This window comes from Papilio machaon, chromosome 20 (assembly GCF_912999745.1).
Source record: "Papilio machaon chromosome 20, ilPapMach1.1, whole genome shotgun sequence".
Lineage (NCBI taxonomy): Eukaryota > Metazoa > Arthropoda > Insecta > Lepidoptera > Papilionidae > Papilio > Papilio machaon.
Window position 1 is genome coordinate 129871 of NC_060005.1, and position 17959 is coordinate 147829.

At 34.6% G+C, this 17959-nt stretch overlaps 1 protein-coding gene across 2 annotated transcripts; it reads right to left on the reverse strand.

The window, feature by feature from the left end:
* Positions 1-1373: 1373 nt before the first annotated feature.
* LOC106721129 (cytochrome P450 6k1) lies at positions 1374-17759 on the reverse strand. Of its 2 annotated transcripts, XM_045682760.1 has the most exons (10): positions 17543-17759; positions 15344-15544; positions 14856-15008; positions 14300-14484; positions 7688-7845; positions 7330-7448; positions 7158-7263; positions 6836-7084; positions 6235-6415; positions 1374-1404 (listed from the first exon to the last, which is right to left on the reverse strand). In XM_045682760.1, exons 1-9 carry the CDS (start codon positions 17747-17749, stop codon positions 6237-6239), a joined length of 1557 nt encoding a protein of 518 aa, XP_045538716.1. In that variant the 5' UTR covers positions 17750-17759; the 3' UTR covers positions 1374-1404; positions 6235-6236. The 2 variants fall into 2 exon arrangements, with proteins under 2 accessions (XP_045538716.1, XP_045538717.1); XM_045682761.1 differs by lacking the exons at positions 1374-1404; positions 17543-17759 and having other exon boundaries at positions 5028-6415; positions 14856-15039; positions 15344-15501.
* Between the last annotated feature and the right edge of the window lie 200 nt (positions 17760-17959).

Here is a 17959-nt window from a genome sequence, read left to right on the forward strand (position 1 = left end):
GATTTTCGATTTACATATGTACATTTATCCGACGTTCTTACGGTGAAGGAAAACATCGTGATGCAACCTGCACATATCTGAGAATAAATTCAAAGATATGTGTGAAGTCAACCAACCCGCACTTGGCCAGCGTGGTTGACTATGGCCTAGTCACCCCTAACTTGGGGTAGGCTCCGAGCCCCTCGGTGGGGACGTATAGTGAGCTGATGATGATGATGATGATGATGTACAGAGCGAGGACTTTATTTTTAAATGTTACCATTTTTTTATTAAGCGTTGTTTTAAAGTAGAACTGAAATATGTCTTGACATTTATAAAAAATCGAGTAAATTGAAAGCGTTATTTGCGAGTGCATGTGAACTCAATCAGTGAGTGGTTCAACGCCATATTGTGAGATCGCACGCGACATGCTCACATCAATGAAGGCTCGAGTTTTCCAATTATTGAAACTGGTGTAGCAATTATCACGACTTCAAATGTGCACCCGCTCTGCAACACAACGACAAATACAAGTTTTAATTGATAATATTGCTTCATTTATTTTATCTACCGACGTGAATTAATTAATAAAATTATTTTATAAAAGTTTGCTTTAACTTAACAATATTTATAATACTCGTATTGCTTAGTTGTTTATTTCTCGAAATAATCTATATTTTTTAAAGATTGAAGTTTGCAATCTGAATTTTGTTGCTAGCTAGAAAATACTAAGTGTTTGAAAAGCTGATTTTGTATAGAATTTTATCTCATTTTGATGCACATTGCGAGTGCTCCTGAAGCGAGCGCTCTGAAAAATGGAACGGAACTCATTATTGGCTTTTATTCCCCGAGGACGATAAATCGAATGCATTTCAACGATAAGGTTTAATATACAGGCAGATCTTGAAACCGCCACAAAATACGGAATTGCAACTATGAAATTGGATACACTTTAAGCGTTCGTAGTCAGATCATTATACGATTTTTTTATATCATTTTGTGGCCTGTTACGAAATCGTTATGATGACAATGTTCAACAAAATGAAAATAATCTTTTAAAAAGCGACAGCTGAGATAATTTCACAGCTCTATTTGGGAATAAAATTGTTTGGAAATAATTTTAAGAAAAAAAACTTTTTAAAAAACAAGATTTTTTACGTTCTTAAAATTTCCTCCTCAATACGATACAAAGTAGCTGAAAGTCAATGAGAATTGAAAAGTTCCATACGCACTTTCCAGTGTCATCCTTGTCATGGCCATTGCATTGTTTCGTTATTTACACATGATGCAAAATTTCATCTCAGTCAGAAAACGGGAAGTGGATTAAATTTAATTTTCAACATTTGATGACAAACAGATGAAACTAATAGATTAAAGTTTGTAAAAACAAAACATTTGCTACAATAGTTTAATTACATAACATAAATCTATGTGGGAATGGAAAGTAAGATGATTAAATTATTTGTATGAAATGGAACAAAACGGAAGTGTAAGCGAGAGGGTGTGTGAGCGAGACGAATGGAGGAGAACATCCGGCGAACGATGTAAGAGGAATAAGGACGCTAACGACGAGAATAAAGTTTTATTACAATTTTTAAGTGTTTCACTTGATAATCGACAATCCCACTACTACAATTTTTGGGGGCTCGTCCGGGATCTCGATTAATCAAGTGAATACGACGTGTGGACGGCGATAATTTTGGAATATTTTACGACGGTGAGCAACGGTTGGCGCAGACGACGCGACGTGGCGTGGCCATTGCAAAAACAATCAATCAAGATGCAAGAAAAGGGAGCAGGAACGCCAGTCAGCCTGATAGACGGTACGTTCAACATTTCGAAATTCAGCGGGGATGACAAAATATATTCTTCTAACAAATGGGCACAAGACATCGAAGACAATGCTGAAATATTCGGATGGAGTCCGCAGCAAACCCTTATTGTCGCTCGCAGAACTCTAACAGGTACCGCGGAGTTATGGCTACGGTCAGAAAAAACTTATAAAACGTTTGAAGATTTAAAAAATGCCGTATGTAAGGAATTTCCTGATACTGTGAACATTAAAGAAATGCACGAAATAATGGCTAGCCGAAAGAAACGCAAAGATGAATCCCTTTATCATTACATGTTAACAATGAAAGAATTAGGAAAAAGAGCTAAATTTCCGGATTACGTGGCTATACAGTACATCGTGGACGGAATCGAAGATTTTGAGTATAATAAAAGTGTATTGTATGGTGTAACAACATATAGCGCATTAAAAGAAAATTTAACTATTTACGAAAAAATTAAAAGCAAGTCAAAAGAAGTAAGAAAAGATCGTGTAAGTCAGCAGCAGCAGTTTGTTCCGATGAAAAGGCGGTGCTATAATTGTGGAAGCATCGATCATGTGGCTAGTGCATGCAAAAACGGTCTGAAATGTTTTGGTTGTAACCAATACGGCCATATTAGACCGAATTGCAAGATGCAAAACGGCGCAAACACAAGTTCAAATCAGGGCGATAAGATGGCGGCGGCGGTTTCGGCGACGGCGTCGGGCGGAAGCAGTAATAATCGACGTTCGGCTATGTTCGGAACGATGACGACCAATGACAGCGCACGAGGCGAATTTCAAGATGGCAACCGAGGCGTCGGAGTGCCGAATTCATTTGACATTCCAACAAAACAAAGTGACAATGACAGTTCGATTGTGACCTTGAACCCTGAAGTAAACGCAGTTGTAAACAATAGTGTTTTGTGTAATAAAAAGCCAATTAAAGTTGTATATTTAAACGATATAAGTGTCAACGCATTAATAGATTCAGGTAGCGATGTAAATTTGATATCGATGTCTTTGTTTACAAAGTTAAAATTGCAAATTTGTGATGATAATTTAATTTTATCTGGATTGGGTCAATCCCAAGTACGATCGGCAGGTAAAACATTTGTAAATCTTAAAATTGACAGCCGATGTTATGAAAACATTGTATTCCATGTAGTAATTAATAAGGTTATGCCTTACGATGTAATAATTGGCCAAGAATTCTTAAGCTCAGTAACCATGTTAATGAATGAAGGTGTTGTAACATTTTTGCCACAAAGCTATGATTGGATAGGTAAAATTGATTGTTTTGTAGGGTGTTCTGATGTTGTTTTAGATCACATTAAGGATTCCAGGGTGAAAGATGAAGTTGCACGGCTTGTCAGAGAGTACAAACCACTACAAACTGAAGAAGCACCTATCAAACTCAAGATAGTATTGAAAGACAGCATACCAGTTGCACAAAGGCCTCGACGATTGTCCTTGTTGGAACAGCAGGTTGTAGAAAAACAGATTAAAGAATGGTTGCAGGCAGGAATCATACGGGTGAGTTTTTCAGAGTATGCTAGTCCTCTAGTATTGGTTAAAAAGAAGAATGGAGAAACTAGGGTTTGTGTGGATTATCGTTTACTAAATAAGAAAATAGTTAAGGATGAATTTCCATTGCCAGTAATAGATGATCTCATTGACAAATTACAAGATGCCAGAGTATTCAGTGTTTTGGATTTAAAAAATGGATTCTTTCATTTAAAGGTCAGCGAGGAGTCAATTCAATACACATCATTTGTAACACATCAAGGACAGTATGAATTTATGCGCGCTCCCTTTGGTTTGTCAATATGTCCAAAAACATTTATGAGATTTGTAAGCATAGTCTTCAGAGAGTTGATGGCTCAAGGTATTTTGATGATTTTCATAGATGATATTATTATTCCAGCTATTGATGAGGAGCAGGCCTTGTATAGACTAAATCAAGTTTTGGAAGTTGCTTCACAATATGGATTAGAGCTGAACTGGAAAAAAGCAAACTTACTACAGCGGGAAATTGAATATTTAGGACATGTGATTAAAAACGGAGAAGTGAGACCTAGCTTGGAGAAAGTGGATGCTGTGATGAAATATCCAGAGCCAAGGAACCTCAAACAGTTGCATACTTTTATTGGATTAACCGGATATTTTAGAAAATATATAGAAAATTATGCTGCAATTGCTAAACCATTAACAGATTTGCTGAGAAAGGATAAGGAATTTTTATTTCAAGATAATGAAAGAATAGCTTTTGAAACATTGAAGAGTAAGTTGGCTAGTAAACCAGTTATAAAAATATTTGATCCAAAGTTAAAGACTGAATTACATACTGATGCATCAAGTGTAGCATTGGCCGCAATACTTATGCAGCATCACCCACATTCAGGATTACATCCAGTCCATTATATGAGCCGAAAGACTAATGATATTCAAAGCAGGTATTCAAGTTATGAATTGGAAGCTTTAGCAATAATAGAAGGAATAAAGAAGTTTAGACATTATCTTTATGGAATTCATTTTAAAATAGTTACAGATTGCCAAGCTTTTGAAATGACCTTAAGGAAAAAAGATTTGACTGCCAAAGTTGCTAGATGGGTAATGATGCTCAATGAGTATGATTTTGAAGTTGAACACAGGGCGGGTTACAAAATGAAGCATACAGATGCATTAAGCAGATCGGTGGTTGTTATAACATCATTAAAAGATGGTATAATACAGGCGCAAGAAAATGATGAAGGATTGAAGGCTATAAAAACCATTTTAAATGAAAAACAATATGATGATTTTTGGATAGAAAATGGAGTGTTGTACAAGGGAAATCAGAAACAATTAGTTATACCGAGATCAATGGAAAAAGAAATAATTAACAGAGTGCATAGTAATGGTCATTTTGGTAAAACAAAGATGAAAGAATTATTAAGTAGGGACTATTATATCAGAGATATAGATAAGAAAATTGATGAATTTATGCTGAGTTGTATTCCCTGTTTATTAGCGCACAGAAAAGAAGGAAAACAGGAAGGATTTTTGAATCCTATTGAAAAGGATAGTATTCCATTTGATACATTACATATAGATCATGTTGGACCATTAACAGAAACAAAAAAGCAGTATAATTATATACTCACCGTGATAGATGCATTCACCAAATTTGTATGGTTATTCCCCACGAAGACAACATCAAGTAGTGACACATTAAAAAGACTTCAAATACATCAACAAGCTTTTGGTAATCCTCGCAGAATCATTACAGATAGAGGAACGGCATTTACAAGTAGAGATTTTCAAAGTTATTGTGAAGAGGAAAATATTTTGCATGTGAAAATTACAACAGGCGTACCACGCGGAAATGGTCAGGTGGAGAGAGTCCATAGAATCATTATACCTATTCTAACCAAGTTATGTGTCGAAAACCCATCTGTGTGGTATAAACATGTGAGTAGGGTGCAGCGAGCATTGAATAGCACTTTCCAAAGAGGGATAAATACAACACCCTTTGAATTATTGATGGGGACAAAGATGAGAAACAGAGAAGATGTAGAAATCTTAAGTTTGTTACAAGAGGAAATTATATCAGAATTTAATGAAAGCAGAGAGAACCTAAGGATGCAAGCTAAAGAACAAATATTAAAAATTCAAGATGAAAATAGAAAACATTTTAATAAAAATAGGAAGGAAAGTATCAAATATGCTGAAGGGGATTTGGTCGCTATTAAACGAACGCAGTTTGGCCCAGGTCTTAAACTCAAACCCAAATATCTAGGTCCATATAAAGTAGTTAAATGTAACCGCAATGATCGTTATCATGTGGAGAAGGCAGATAGTACGGCCGAGGGGCCCATAAGGACATCAAGTTCTGCAGACCAAATGAAGAGATGGCCAGAACAGAGTGGTCCAGAAGAATTGGAGAATTAGAATATTACTAAGGTATTTTTTCTACTATTTAATTATTAAAATCTCTGTTGCAGTTTTCTTCATTGATTGTCATGGTGAATTCATTTTTGGTGGCCAAAGGTTTTGCTTTAAATTAAGAATAGAGTTTGATAAGATGTTTTTGTTTATTACTACAGAATTTATTGTATAGTTTAAGTTTCATGATTGTATTGTTTAGTATTTCTTTTTGTTACCGTAATGTGATAAGAGTGTATTAATTAAGATTTAATTTTGTATAAGGTTTGTTAATAGAGCATGTCTGAGGACAGACATGAGTGCAGGAAGGCCGAATGTGGGAATGGAAAGTAAGATGATTAAATTATTTGTATGAAATGGAACAAAACGGAAGTGTAAGCGAGAGGGTGTGTGAGCGAGACGAATGGAGGAGAACATCCGGCGAACGATGTAAGAGGAATAAGGACGCTAACGACGAGAATAAAGTTTTATTACAATTTTTAAGTGTTTCACTTGATAATCGACAATCCCACTACTACATCTATGTAATACATCTCGGAATATATTTAACGTACAGTGGTTCGCCGGGCATCAGAAACATTCCTCTCTTCTCAATTTTGGCTTGGGAGGGCGTCGGTGCGTCGGGCACGGGTTTTATTTCGTAGTTCAGTAGTACATGCGCTAGCCCGTATCTCACTGTTTGAAGACCGAAACGTTTTCCTGGAAAAACAGGATTGACGTAAAACATTCAAGTTAATTAAACAACAGAAACCAATAAACACAAAGTAAATATTAAATAGAAATACTTACGCAATATAGCTAGTATAGTATATTTTGTAAAGTTGTGAAAACGTGAAAAATTAACTTCTTACATGAGCGCTGTATTAAGCTACCAAAATGGGCAACATTATTCAAAGACCAAGTCAAAGGAATTTCTAATATACAAGCCTAAGTATGGCGTTTTATTATAGGCCGGAATTTTTTATCCGGTAACAGATGTCACTCAGTTCACCCTTATCGCAGAAACTTTCCTCTTTATTTACCTACTTTATTTAGATCGACTATCTCACTAACTTTGAAATTTAGTAAAGTAGATATTTTGAAGTTTGACATCAGTAGTAAAAATAGAACAAAAGATACCTATACAACTCCTCGGTCCTTCACCGAATGGCATAAATGTGAAAGGTTTTATATTCTTTTCATTTTCTGGCAGAAAACGATCCGGATCGAACTTATTTGGTTCGGGGAAGTAATCTGGATCGTAATGCATGCCGATCGCATTCACATAGACTGGTGTGCCCGCGGATATCGTCAGTTTGTCATCTATCCTGTAATCCTGTGACGCAATCCTGTCCAGCCATCCCATTGAGCTGTATTTTCTCGTAACTTCTGAAATAAGAAGAAATATTGGATCGGTTGTTTTTTTTAAATGCTAATTAGCTAATATTCATAAAAAGTGTACCTTTAATGACGCAATTAAAATAATTTAAGCCAGCCAGAACATTTCCATCGAGACCTTCTACGCCGTATTGATTTTTTGCTTCTAAAAGTTCTTCATATAGCTTGTTCTACAATTCAACATAGTATTAAATATATTTTCAATAAATAAAATCATACAGTTTTATGTGTTCTACCTGTATTTCTGGATGAAATGCTAATTCATATATAGCATACGTCATAGCTCCAGCGGAGGTATCGAAGCCTCCTTCGACGAAAATCGCCGCCTGAGCAACCAAAATGTCTTCAGAAATTTCTAAAAGTAATACATACAGTAATGGATAAACTGACGGCTTAAATCAGTATTCGGTCTCGAACCAATTTTGCTTATTCACAGAATTTTTAATCAACTGTTTTATCCATTTGGTTCTTTAACCGATCGAAACACAGCAATAGCTATTGAAATACATGTTCTATTGTTCAAAGTAATTAAAGAAATTTTCGGAATCACAATTGATTTAGACTTTTTTAATCCATCAGCAGTAAAATGATTACCTTCTTTATCATTGAGACTTTCCTGTCGTATTTTTAGAAGAGCATCCAATAAATCTTTGGGCTCATCAATTTTTCTGTCATATCCGCCGCGCTTTTCAACCACTGTCCGAAATATTTCTTTGAAATATTTTGTTGCGCTTTCGGGGAACAGGGAGAATCTGCAAAAATTAAATACAAAAATAGTTAAAAGCTCGAAAATTTTCTGCAGACTTTTAATCATATTTTTTAAATTTTCCATTACAACCTTCCTCTGAAATAATAAAATTGTAAATAATAATTGTAAAATAAAACATTTCTGTATTTTGTAGTTTTTTGTTCCGAGAAATAAAAAAAAATACTTTTTAATAAACGTGTAAGTGTAACATTAAGCCATATTTAAAATCAGTAGGGCGTAGGAACAACTTGCTGCTTGATAGCCCATGTCCATAGGTGGGCACAGTTAATCAAAAAGTTAACTTCGTTAATCGTTAATTCGTTAAATAAAAATTTAACTTCGTTAATCGTTAAAGCGTTTAATTTACGAAAATTTAACGCAAGTTAAAGTTAACAGTTAAAGTTAATTTTTATTTATATTACGAGTATAAGGCGCAAGCGGGAAACGGCCATACGAATAATCTCCGAATCGTATGGACCGATTTTGTCGAGACTTTCGATAGAACTTAGGCTATTTTTTTACTGCGCTTACGAAATCTCGGGCGATCGCTAATCCTATCTATAGTTTAGTTATATAATATACTAAAATATAATTTAGACAATAGGAGCGATGTACTAATGCCTGTACCATAGTAATGACATAGCATGCACTAGTTACACACACTTATATACTACACTGACAATAATGGAAAATTGACCTTTTCAGTCAATTTTTTTATCGACAATCCGACGTCACGGAATTAGAGAGCTAACTAAATTTAGACAACACAAATTTTCTATTAAACAGTTAAGACATGTGATAATATTAAAAAAAAAACAATCAAAACTTTTGTGCAGTATTTACATTTATCTGTTACTATTTGCTCCCGGATATTCATTTGCTCATACTCCAACAACTGAACATTTAATTTTATATATAATTTGGTAATATTTTTTTTTTTATTTTAGCTAAGGACCCACGAACAGACTTATCATTTTTACGTACTTTTTATTTATTAATATAGATTTATTAATAAAACTTCTAACATCAGAGGAAACTTATTATAACATTGATAAATAAACTATATAACCAATCCAGTGATACATCTCAACACATCAAACTATACAACTGAGATGCCTTCGATAACTTCTATCATCTAATGATATATCGTCCGATCTATTGTTATATGTTAAATCAAGTTAAATTACTCTCAGTGTATAATATATAGCACAAGTTACACGACATTACGAAAACAACCGATCGCGGGTGATGTCTTCTCTCTTTCTTATCACCTATAAAATCGTTATAGTTAATTAGTAAGAATATGTTTTGAATTATTTTCAACGACATTCGATTAATTTTAAAATAAACTTGCGATATACGTAAAAAAATCGATGTCTTTTTGTAAAGGTCACTTGTTCGACATTTCATATATTAAATTTAGTATAACACAGTTTAACATTATTTCACTAACATAATTATTTTATCTTTTTCCTCATTCTTTCTCGTTTTGTCGTATACTTTTTTTTTGTAAACAAACAAATTATCTTCGCTATTGTCTTTGCGCAGCGCACGTGCATCCCCGACAATTAGAAGGGTTGGGGCCATAAATCCATCGAGTTCGTTATCGCATTCTCTGTGCGGCTGTCCATTTGATCCTTTGTTCATATTTTTAAAATGCAAAATTATTTTTCGTTGACTATGAAGAAGCCCCAAAAAAACAAACGACGGTAATAAACACCTAAATCCCTTTTGTTTTTGAGGAACGTTTATTGCGTGCACATTTCGTCTTTCGAATTTTTAAATTTATTTTTCATTGTTTGTTTCTTATCTACGCAATGACAAAAAAATCCCTTTTTCAAATGAACCATAAACTATTTTTTGTTGTCTTTAAACTCCAAAATTAAAATAAACATTTTGTCTGCAACAAAGTTTTGTTGTATTTTAGGTACGACGTTGAAGAGTAATGCACTCCCGATTATTTTGATTGCTATTCAACGCAGAGTTTATCTTTTTTAATAGATTTTGCGTCTCACGTATAACAATTAATGTATTAAGAGTGTGTGAGTGTTTTCGAACCTTATGTTGATTTTATAACAAAGTCTTGTTCTAAAAAAAGTGATGTTAAGTAAATGAAAACCAGTTTTAATGTGAATAAAATGTAGGGGAGCGGGGGGCACGTTGTTACAATTTTTAGATAGTTGTTAATATGACAAAAGCTATCAAATAAATTATACATTTGATAACTTGTAATGTTAGTATGTCTATTTAGCTATGAAAATATGACTGAAAAATTATTGAAATTTATGTAATTTTTTCACAATGGAGAATTTAACTAAACAAGTAGATTGTAACATCTTACCCCGGAATTGGGGCTAGTTGTTACATCATCGGGGCACGATGTTACGGTAGATAAATGAACAAAATCATCAGTGATATATATTTTTTTATTAGTATTTCAAAACGATATAAACAATAGAGATCACTTTATACAGTCTTCTAACATTTATGAGTAATTATAATATCTATTATGGTAATTTTTTAAGTTTTTTTTGGTAGAAAATCACTTTGGCAGGAACATTTTCAAATCTTATATAAAAACACAGACTTAGTCTGCAAATAACAACTTGTAGTAATTAAATTATTCACTTCCACTTCTTAATAAGTTATTTTAATAAACTTTTGGCAAACTAAAATACTTTGGATTCTAACATTTTTAAGGCACTTATATTATAGAAAGATATATAGTAATTTTTATAGAGGTAGGTAACAATATCACACAAAAATATTAAATCAGTCTTCATCAGAATTGCAATTAATGCAAATGAATGAGCAAACATTTCCCGTTACACATTTGACATGGGCCCACATTTTGCATTCTAAACATTCTACCCAATCTTCTTTTATCGAGGTGCTATAACTTTCGCTACACACTAAACAAAACCATTCATCAGTATCAGAATCTGAATCGGAAACCAAAATTTTTTTCTTCACCTTTTCTTTTCCTTCTTCGCTCATTTTCGAGGACTTTCCTTTACCTTTACCTTTTCCTTTACCTTTGCCTTTTCCTTTAGTTTTGTCACACGTTTTTTTGGTCTTTGCCAGTTTTTCTTCATACTCTCTTTTTAATGAGTCTTTTTCAGGTGTGTCGGTTAGCACAGCGGATTTGCGTTTACGACGACTGTTGATAGATTGTTTTCGAGCTACTGCTTTAGGAAAGGGTCTTATTTTTGAAGGTGAAAAATTTTCAAATTTACTTTGTATACCAGATGGACCTGGTATCGACAATTCTATTTCATTTTCTTTTTGAGTCAGTGATATAGTCAAACATTCTGTATCTTGCGAACTAACGGGATTTGGACAAGGTGAAACAGGAATATTTTTAGTAGTGTCAGGCATTGGATTTGTTGCTGTTTCTATTGCCTGTATGATTTCAGTGGTGCTTATGTTCAGTTGAGGTGCAGAATCTAACAATTCTGGATTTTCCAGGTCTAGTGTCAAATTGGAGATGTTCTGCGAAGCCATGGGACAATTTGTTTCTGGATTAGGGCGATCAGTGACATAAGAAGGTGCAAAGTCACTGTCTTGAAAAATGTCAGGATTGAAGGGCCATATCCCTGTTGATCTGAATCCACTCATGATATTTGCAGGATTTAGGGCCAAAGGCAGTGAATCTTTCACCACGGCAGGAAGATCATGAATCGTCATGGTTTTTCCTGGATGATTATACATCCAGGCAGTCTGTGTTCGATTAAGGTGGTTTTTAAAAGGACTATAAACTCCTACATCTAATGGTTGTAAATTGTGAGAGCAGTGCGGTGGAAATGACAGCATGATTATGTTGTTTATTTTGGCTTTCTCAACGACATGAAAATTTACGTGCGAGCTATGGTTATCCAAAAGGAGCAGAACGGGCTGTTCAGCAGAAGGCTTGACATGTTGAATGAAATGATCCATAAATTTTAAAAATTCTACTTCTGTCATCCATCCCGAAGAATTTCCCGCTCCAATCGCATCTACTGGTCCAGTACGAAGAAAAAGATCCGTGTATCTCATTCTGGGAAACACGAACATCGGTGGAACTGAATTCCCAGCAGCATTTATGGCACATGCAAGAGTAATAAGTGTCCCTCTTTCGGCAGATGTGATCGCACCGACCTGTTTTTGACCCCGGGCAGCAACTATTTTTTTAGGCTTCTGCACCGTCGTGACACCTGTTTCGTCAACGTTCCATATTCTTGAAGCAGTGAATTCATATTTTTGGAACAAGCCTTGCAGTTTGTCAAAAAAATCGTTAACGTTGGTTTTGTTGAACGATGTTGCTCTACTTAAAGATGTAGCTTCTGGTGTTCGTAGAGATAGTTGAGGATTTCTATGCATAAAACTTTTAAACCAGTCCGGCCCAGCCGTATTATTTTTATGCCAGCTGGGGGGAATATTTTTTAAATCGAGTTTTAGAGCACATTGATAAGCTAGTTTGCGTACTTCTGTTGGTAGTAAACCAAAATATATTTCTGAACTTTTGAGTAGATAAGAAGCTAATTTATGTTCTGTTTCTTCTGAGAATACCAATCTAGGTTTAACGTAACCCAAAGAACAACTTTCGTTGTTTTTGGTTTTTCTGACATACCTGGATAAGGACATCGGACACAAATTAAACATCTCGCTTGCTTTACGAATGCTCGTTTTATTCTGCAGTACTTCTGCTGCAGCAGATTCATAAACTTCTTTACTAGTTGTACCTCTTTCTGTTTTTCTTTTATAGTTTCTCATTCTGGAAATAACAAAAAATATGTAGAATTTTAAATAAGAAAACGAACAGTACAATACCAGATAAGGTAATATTTTTGGGGTAAGTTGTTACATGTAACAACTTACCCCAAACAATTGTAACTACTTGCCCCATGGCACGTTTTTTAATATAAATTGAAGTCATTATTAATGGATATCGATAGTAGAATAAAACAATATTGTAAATTAAAGGTAGATATATTATGAACGTTCAAGGTTAAAATTTTTGACAAAATAAAAAGTATAGTCATCAGGAATCAAAAATTTCGTAAAGAATTTTTTTACTTACTTGGTTGAAATCGGGACACACGCACACAACCTAGCAGCTCAGCGCTTGGCAGGTCACTGATTGTTTTTGTATAATGCACGATATTATAAGAAAACAAATGAGTCCAATTATGTCCATCAAAGAGTTTAAAATCCCGGTAAAAAACGCGTGTAACTTCTTACCCCTGTAACAACGTGCCCCCCGCTCCCCTAATAAAGATTTTTCGAGACATTTGTGTAAATATGAAATAATTAATAAACTTTGAAGGTGTCTAGCGCCTAAACTTCGCAATATTTGATAGAGGTAAGTTTGTTTAAATCGTAATTATTTTCGAACAAGGATTCTCTGGTACTCTTTTGATCACGTCTAACCCGGCCGCTCGGTGTATTGTATTTGTATAACATGCATCACCAGCGTTAGCAACTTGAAGTGGACTGACTATCGTACCAGGGGCGTAAAATTATCGTACATGGATCGAAATTATCGTACAATCACTCCGAGTGTATGATCAAAATTTTGCTGCTCTAGAAAATTACTTCTTTCTTCACTTAATTTGAATAATTCCCTTTGTCAGAGCGAAAACGGACATATAATCATAATAATATAACGAAATAACTGCCAACTTTTCTACACAAAATATACGATACATATGAAGTGTGAACATAATCGAAATATCGAAATATCGAACTTATATTCTCTTGTTCGCATTGGTAGATGCTATACTAACCAATAAGAAAGCGTGTACAGCAGGCGCTGGATAAAGTTACAGTATTGGCATTGGTGAAACTTAGTAGAGCGGATCGTAAGGACCAATAGGAATAAAGAACTTGTATTTCCCGGTATTTTCTCAAGATTTTATTGGACAAAATAAAATCATGCTACTGCGGTTTAGACTATCAACGCATGAGTGAAATAATATAAATTCTCAAATTTTGCATCATGATAGAAATTATCGTACAATCTGCGTACGATAATAATATGCTATCGTACATCGTATGTAGGCACAAAATTATCGTATGTGTACGATAATTATCGTACGGTTCCGAACGCTGTGCATCACACTCGCTCGTTCTCGTTCTCTCTCGTTCTCGTTCACCATTCGACTCGCCGACGGTCGCCGAACATAGCCGAACTTACGAATGTAGCCTGATGCATAATTTAAATAAAATGACAACACGTCAATAAGTGTCAATTGTAACAATTAACGGACTAAATTAACGGAAGTAGAATTTAACGGAAGTTAACAAGAGCGTTAACACTTTTTGAATTTAACTTAAAAGTTAATCCGTTAAGGAAAATGTTAACTTCGTTAATTAACGATTAACGGATTAACGAGTTAATGCCCACCTTTGCCCATGTCCATATAAAAAGTTTGGTTATTCTGTGCAAGAAATTTCTGGGAGAATATGCGAATGGATACCCGAAGACGTCGACGAGCTGGGGGCAGAAGAATATGCTGGACCAGCAGAGACCCCGAAGCATGCTGTAGGCCATAAAGTGGCGTGTCACGCGGCGCATGGCGCTGTGCCCGGTCAGCGTCGCCTCGCCGCCCAGACCAAACGACGCGCATCCTGTTATGTCCGTAGTGAAATCTGCAAATAAAACCTAGAACATGCAACAAAACTAACATTAATTCTTTGACAATAATAAAAGAAGCTTAGGCAAAATGGAAAGAAGTTAAACCAGAAGGATGGAATATCGTTAGCTTTGAGATCACCAAGACATCAGTAAATGTGGCCATTTGAGTACATTATAAAATAGGTGTCGTGTAACTTCACCGCTGAAATAACTAAAATAAACTATTTATGCGGTACAGGAACAAGCGTAACAATTCAATTACTGTACATTAACGTTTTGTTGAAACGAAACTGTTAAAAGATAAAGACTGCGGGAGACCAAGTTTTGTGCCAATCAAAGGGACAACTATTTGAAGATGTCGAAGTAATGTTACAAGTCAAGCTGTGCTTGAGAGTTACCCTCAGATCTGTGTATGTGTTTTGTTGGATTTCATTGCGTATCCTGTGCACGAGGTCAGCGCACTTGTCTGCGGTGAGGGAGTGTAACGCGCGCAGTCTGTGGGACGTGAACACCACCGTCAGTCGCCGACGCAGAGACGACCACAGCGGATCCTCGCACAATACAGAAAGGTTACTGATGGTTCTGTACATACACACACATACTGAAATCTTTAGTTTATATATTTTTATTGATGATACAACTTTATTAGAGAAGAAAGAAGCGAAAAAGATAATAATATAATGAGCAAACAATGTTGATAAAGAAAAAGAATGTTCTCTCTATATATGTAATATAAGTATACAGTACAACAGCTTGTTATTGTACAGAAAAAAATTGTTTTTATGAAATGGATAAGATAAGACGGAAAATGTCATAAAAATAAATCCGTGTTTGTTTGTTACAATAATTTTAATTAAAACAAATCACAAACAAAACGTCGTCTTACTTTGACTGTAAATAAATTGAGAGCGCCGACGGGATCGCTCTTCCCCGAGCTGAGGAACCTGTCCTTGAAGACATTGGCGTCTTTGACCAGCACCTTTCGCGCGATTTCCGGGCAGTTTATGATGAGTCCCGGACGCCAGAAGAGCCAAATGCCCACGTATGGGCCCCGGAATCTGTCGTACATTCGACGCATCCACACTGACTGACAAACAAATATATTTAGAAATAACTGACAAACGAAATTATATGGTTTTATTACGTAAATGGTATTTACAATAAAATCAGTGTTCTTACAATGGTCGAAACCAATATTCGATCAGGAACTATTTTTGCTTATCCCTTGTAGTTTAATTGGCGGATCGTACTACCACTTAATGATTCATTGTTTATATGGAGACCGAATAATCTTTGCACTCCGTTTTGTACAAAGTACAATAATTTTTGGAACGGTCTTGTAGAGGATGGCGGCGATGAGGAGAGAAAATAAAACACGAAGTTTCAATACGGTGCGCACAGTTCGCTGTCCGAAGGCTGGGTTGTGACTGTACTGCGTGCGGACTACCTTGCGATTCCTTTATTTTTATAAATTCAAATGTACAAACATTTTCTCTAACTACCTTGGTAATATTCAGTATTTCACAGATAATAAAACGGTACGTTATGGTATTAATACAGAGTACAAATTCATATGAAATACACAAAGAAACATACTTAAAGGGTACAAAATCAATACAGTTAAAATACAAATAGAATTAATGTAGAATATCATGAAAGGCTTTGATTCCATCGTCAACAGGTCTCAACAATCGTATATTGATTGCGGCCGTTAGTGCTATTATTATTTATTTATTTATTTATTGAACATTTCGCCTTTTCCAGGCATCGTTACATATAATTTTTTAACATACAATACAATACAAATTATAATATACAATAACAAAGAAAGAAATACATTTAATATATGTTACCTATTTATTGCCTTATGTGTGTATGCTTATTTGGGTTTATTTAGAGGTTAAATTGTTTTGGATTTTTAAAGTATTCTTCAATATTGTAAAAACATTTCTTAATTAGAAAATGTTTTAATTTTCTTTTAAATTTTATGAATTCTACTTCTTCTTTTATTTCATTTGGTAAGTGGTTAAAAATTTTTACAGCCATATAATAGGGACTTTCATTTAACATTTTAATTCTAGATTGCGGTAAGTGTAATTTATGTTTGTGACGAGTGTTAACATTATGTGTGTCTTTTACTTTTGTAAAAGTCTTTATATTTTTAAATGTAAATAAACTAATATCGTAAATATATATGGAGGGAAGAGTTAGTAGGTTATATTTAATAAAGTAGGGTCTGCAACTATCTTGATTATCTATTTGAGCAATTATTCTAATACATTTCTTTTGTAATATAAATAAATCTTGGCTATTTACACTATTTCCCCAGAGCATTACACCATATGTCAGCCATGAGTATGCATATGCATAGTACGCTGATAGTGCTGTTTTTACGTCTGTGCTACATTTTAATTGAAAAAGAGCATATGTAAATTTGGACAGCTTTGATTTAATGCACTCTATATGTGTTTTCCAATTAATATGTGTGTCAATATTTAATCCTAACAGTGTAAAGGTGTCTACAGTTTCTAGGGTTGTATTTTGAAAAGTTGTGTTTATATTTAGGGCGGATTTATTATGTGCTCTGAAATGCATAATTTTAGTTTTATTATAATTTATATCTAAGTTATGGTCTTGGAGCCAATTTGTTACAGTTTGTAATGTATCTTGTAATATAGGATTAGGTGCGGTTATATTTTCATATTTTATTAAAATGGATATATCATCTGCAAATAGAACCGGCAAGGTTTTCTCTTTGTTTAGTGTTTTTGGTAAGTCATTTATATAAATTAAAAATAGTACACACCCCAGTACACTTCCTTGTGGGATAGAGCATGTTATTTTCCTTTCTCGAGATCGAATTGTTTCTATTTTAGCGGTGGCAGAGTTGTAGTGTTCTATTTGAACTATTTGGGATCTATTTTCCAGGTATGATTTAAACCATGAATATGCCGGGCCGCGGACACCGGAACCGTACATTTTGTCTAGCAGGATATTGTGTTGAACTTTGTCGTAAGCTTTTATTTATTAGATGTAAAGAATACGAGATTTTGTTTTCATTAGAAATATTTGATCATATACTTACAGGATTCTCTCGCTGCAGGAAAGTGAGGCTGCCCAGCAATGGGTGCGGCGGGAGATGAGGCACGCCGCACCTCTTCCAATAGTTCCGCCGGCGCGCCCAGTGCCGCCACGCCAGCCACGACAGCGACACCAAAATAATACTCACAAGTATGAGAAACATCTGGAGAACAGATATTTCTGGCTTAATACAAAAACATATTCCGTTCATGAAAAACAAGAGTGCAACAATTTTAAAATAAGATTTTACATTGAAGATATCCGTTTAACTTAGGTTGATGTACAATTTTTTTGTTGCTGGTATTATTTTCATCTACTTAAAATGTATTTAATTAAATTACTGTAGTAGTAGAATGGTACACATGATAAACAGCACTGCGCAATTATTTATATAATTGTTGGTTAATGATAAACATTGATT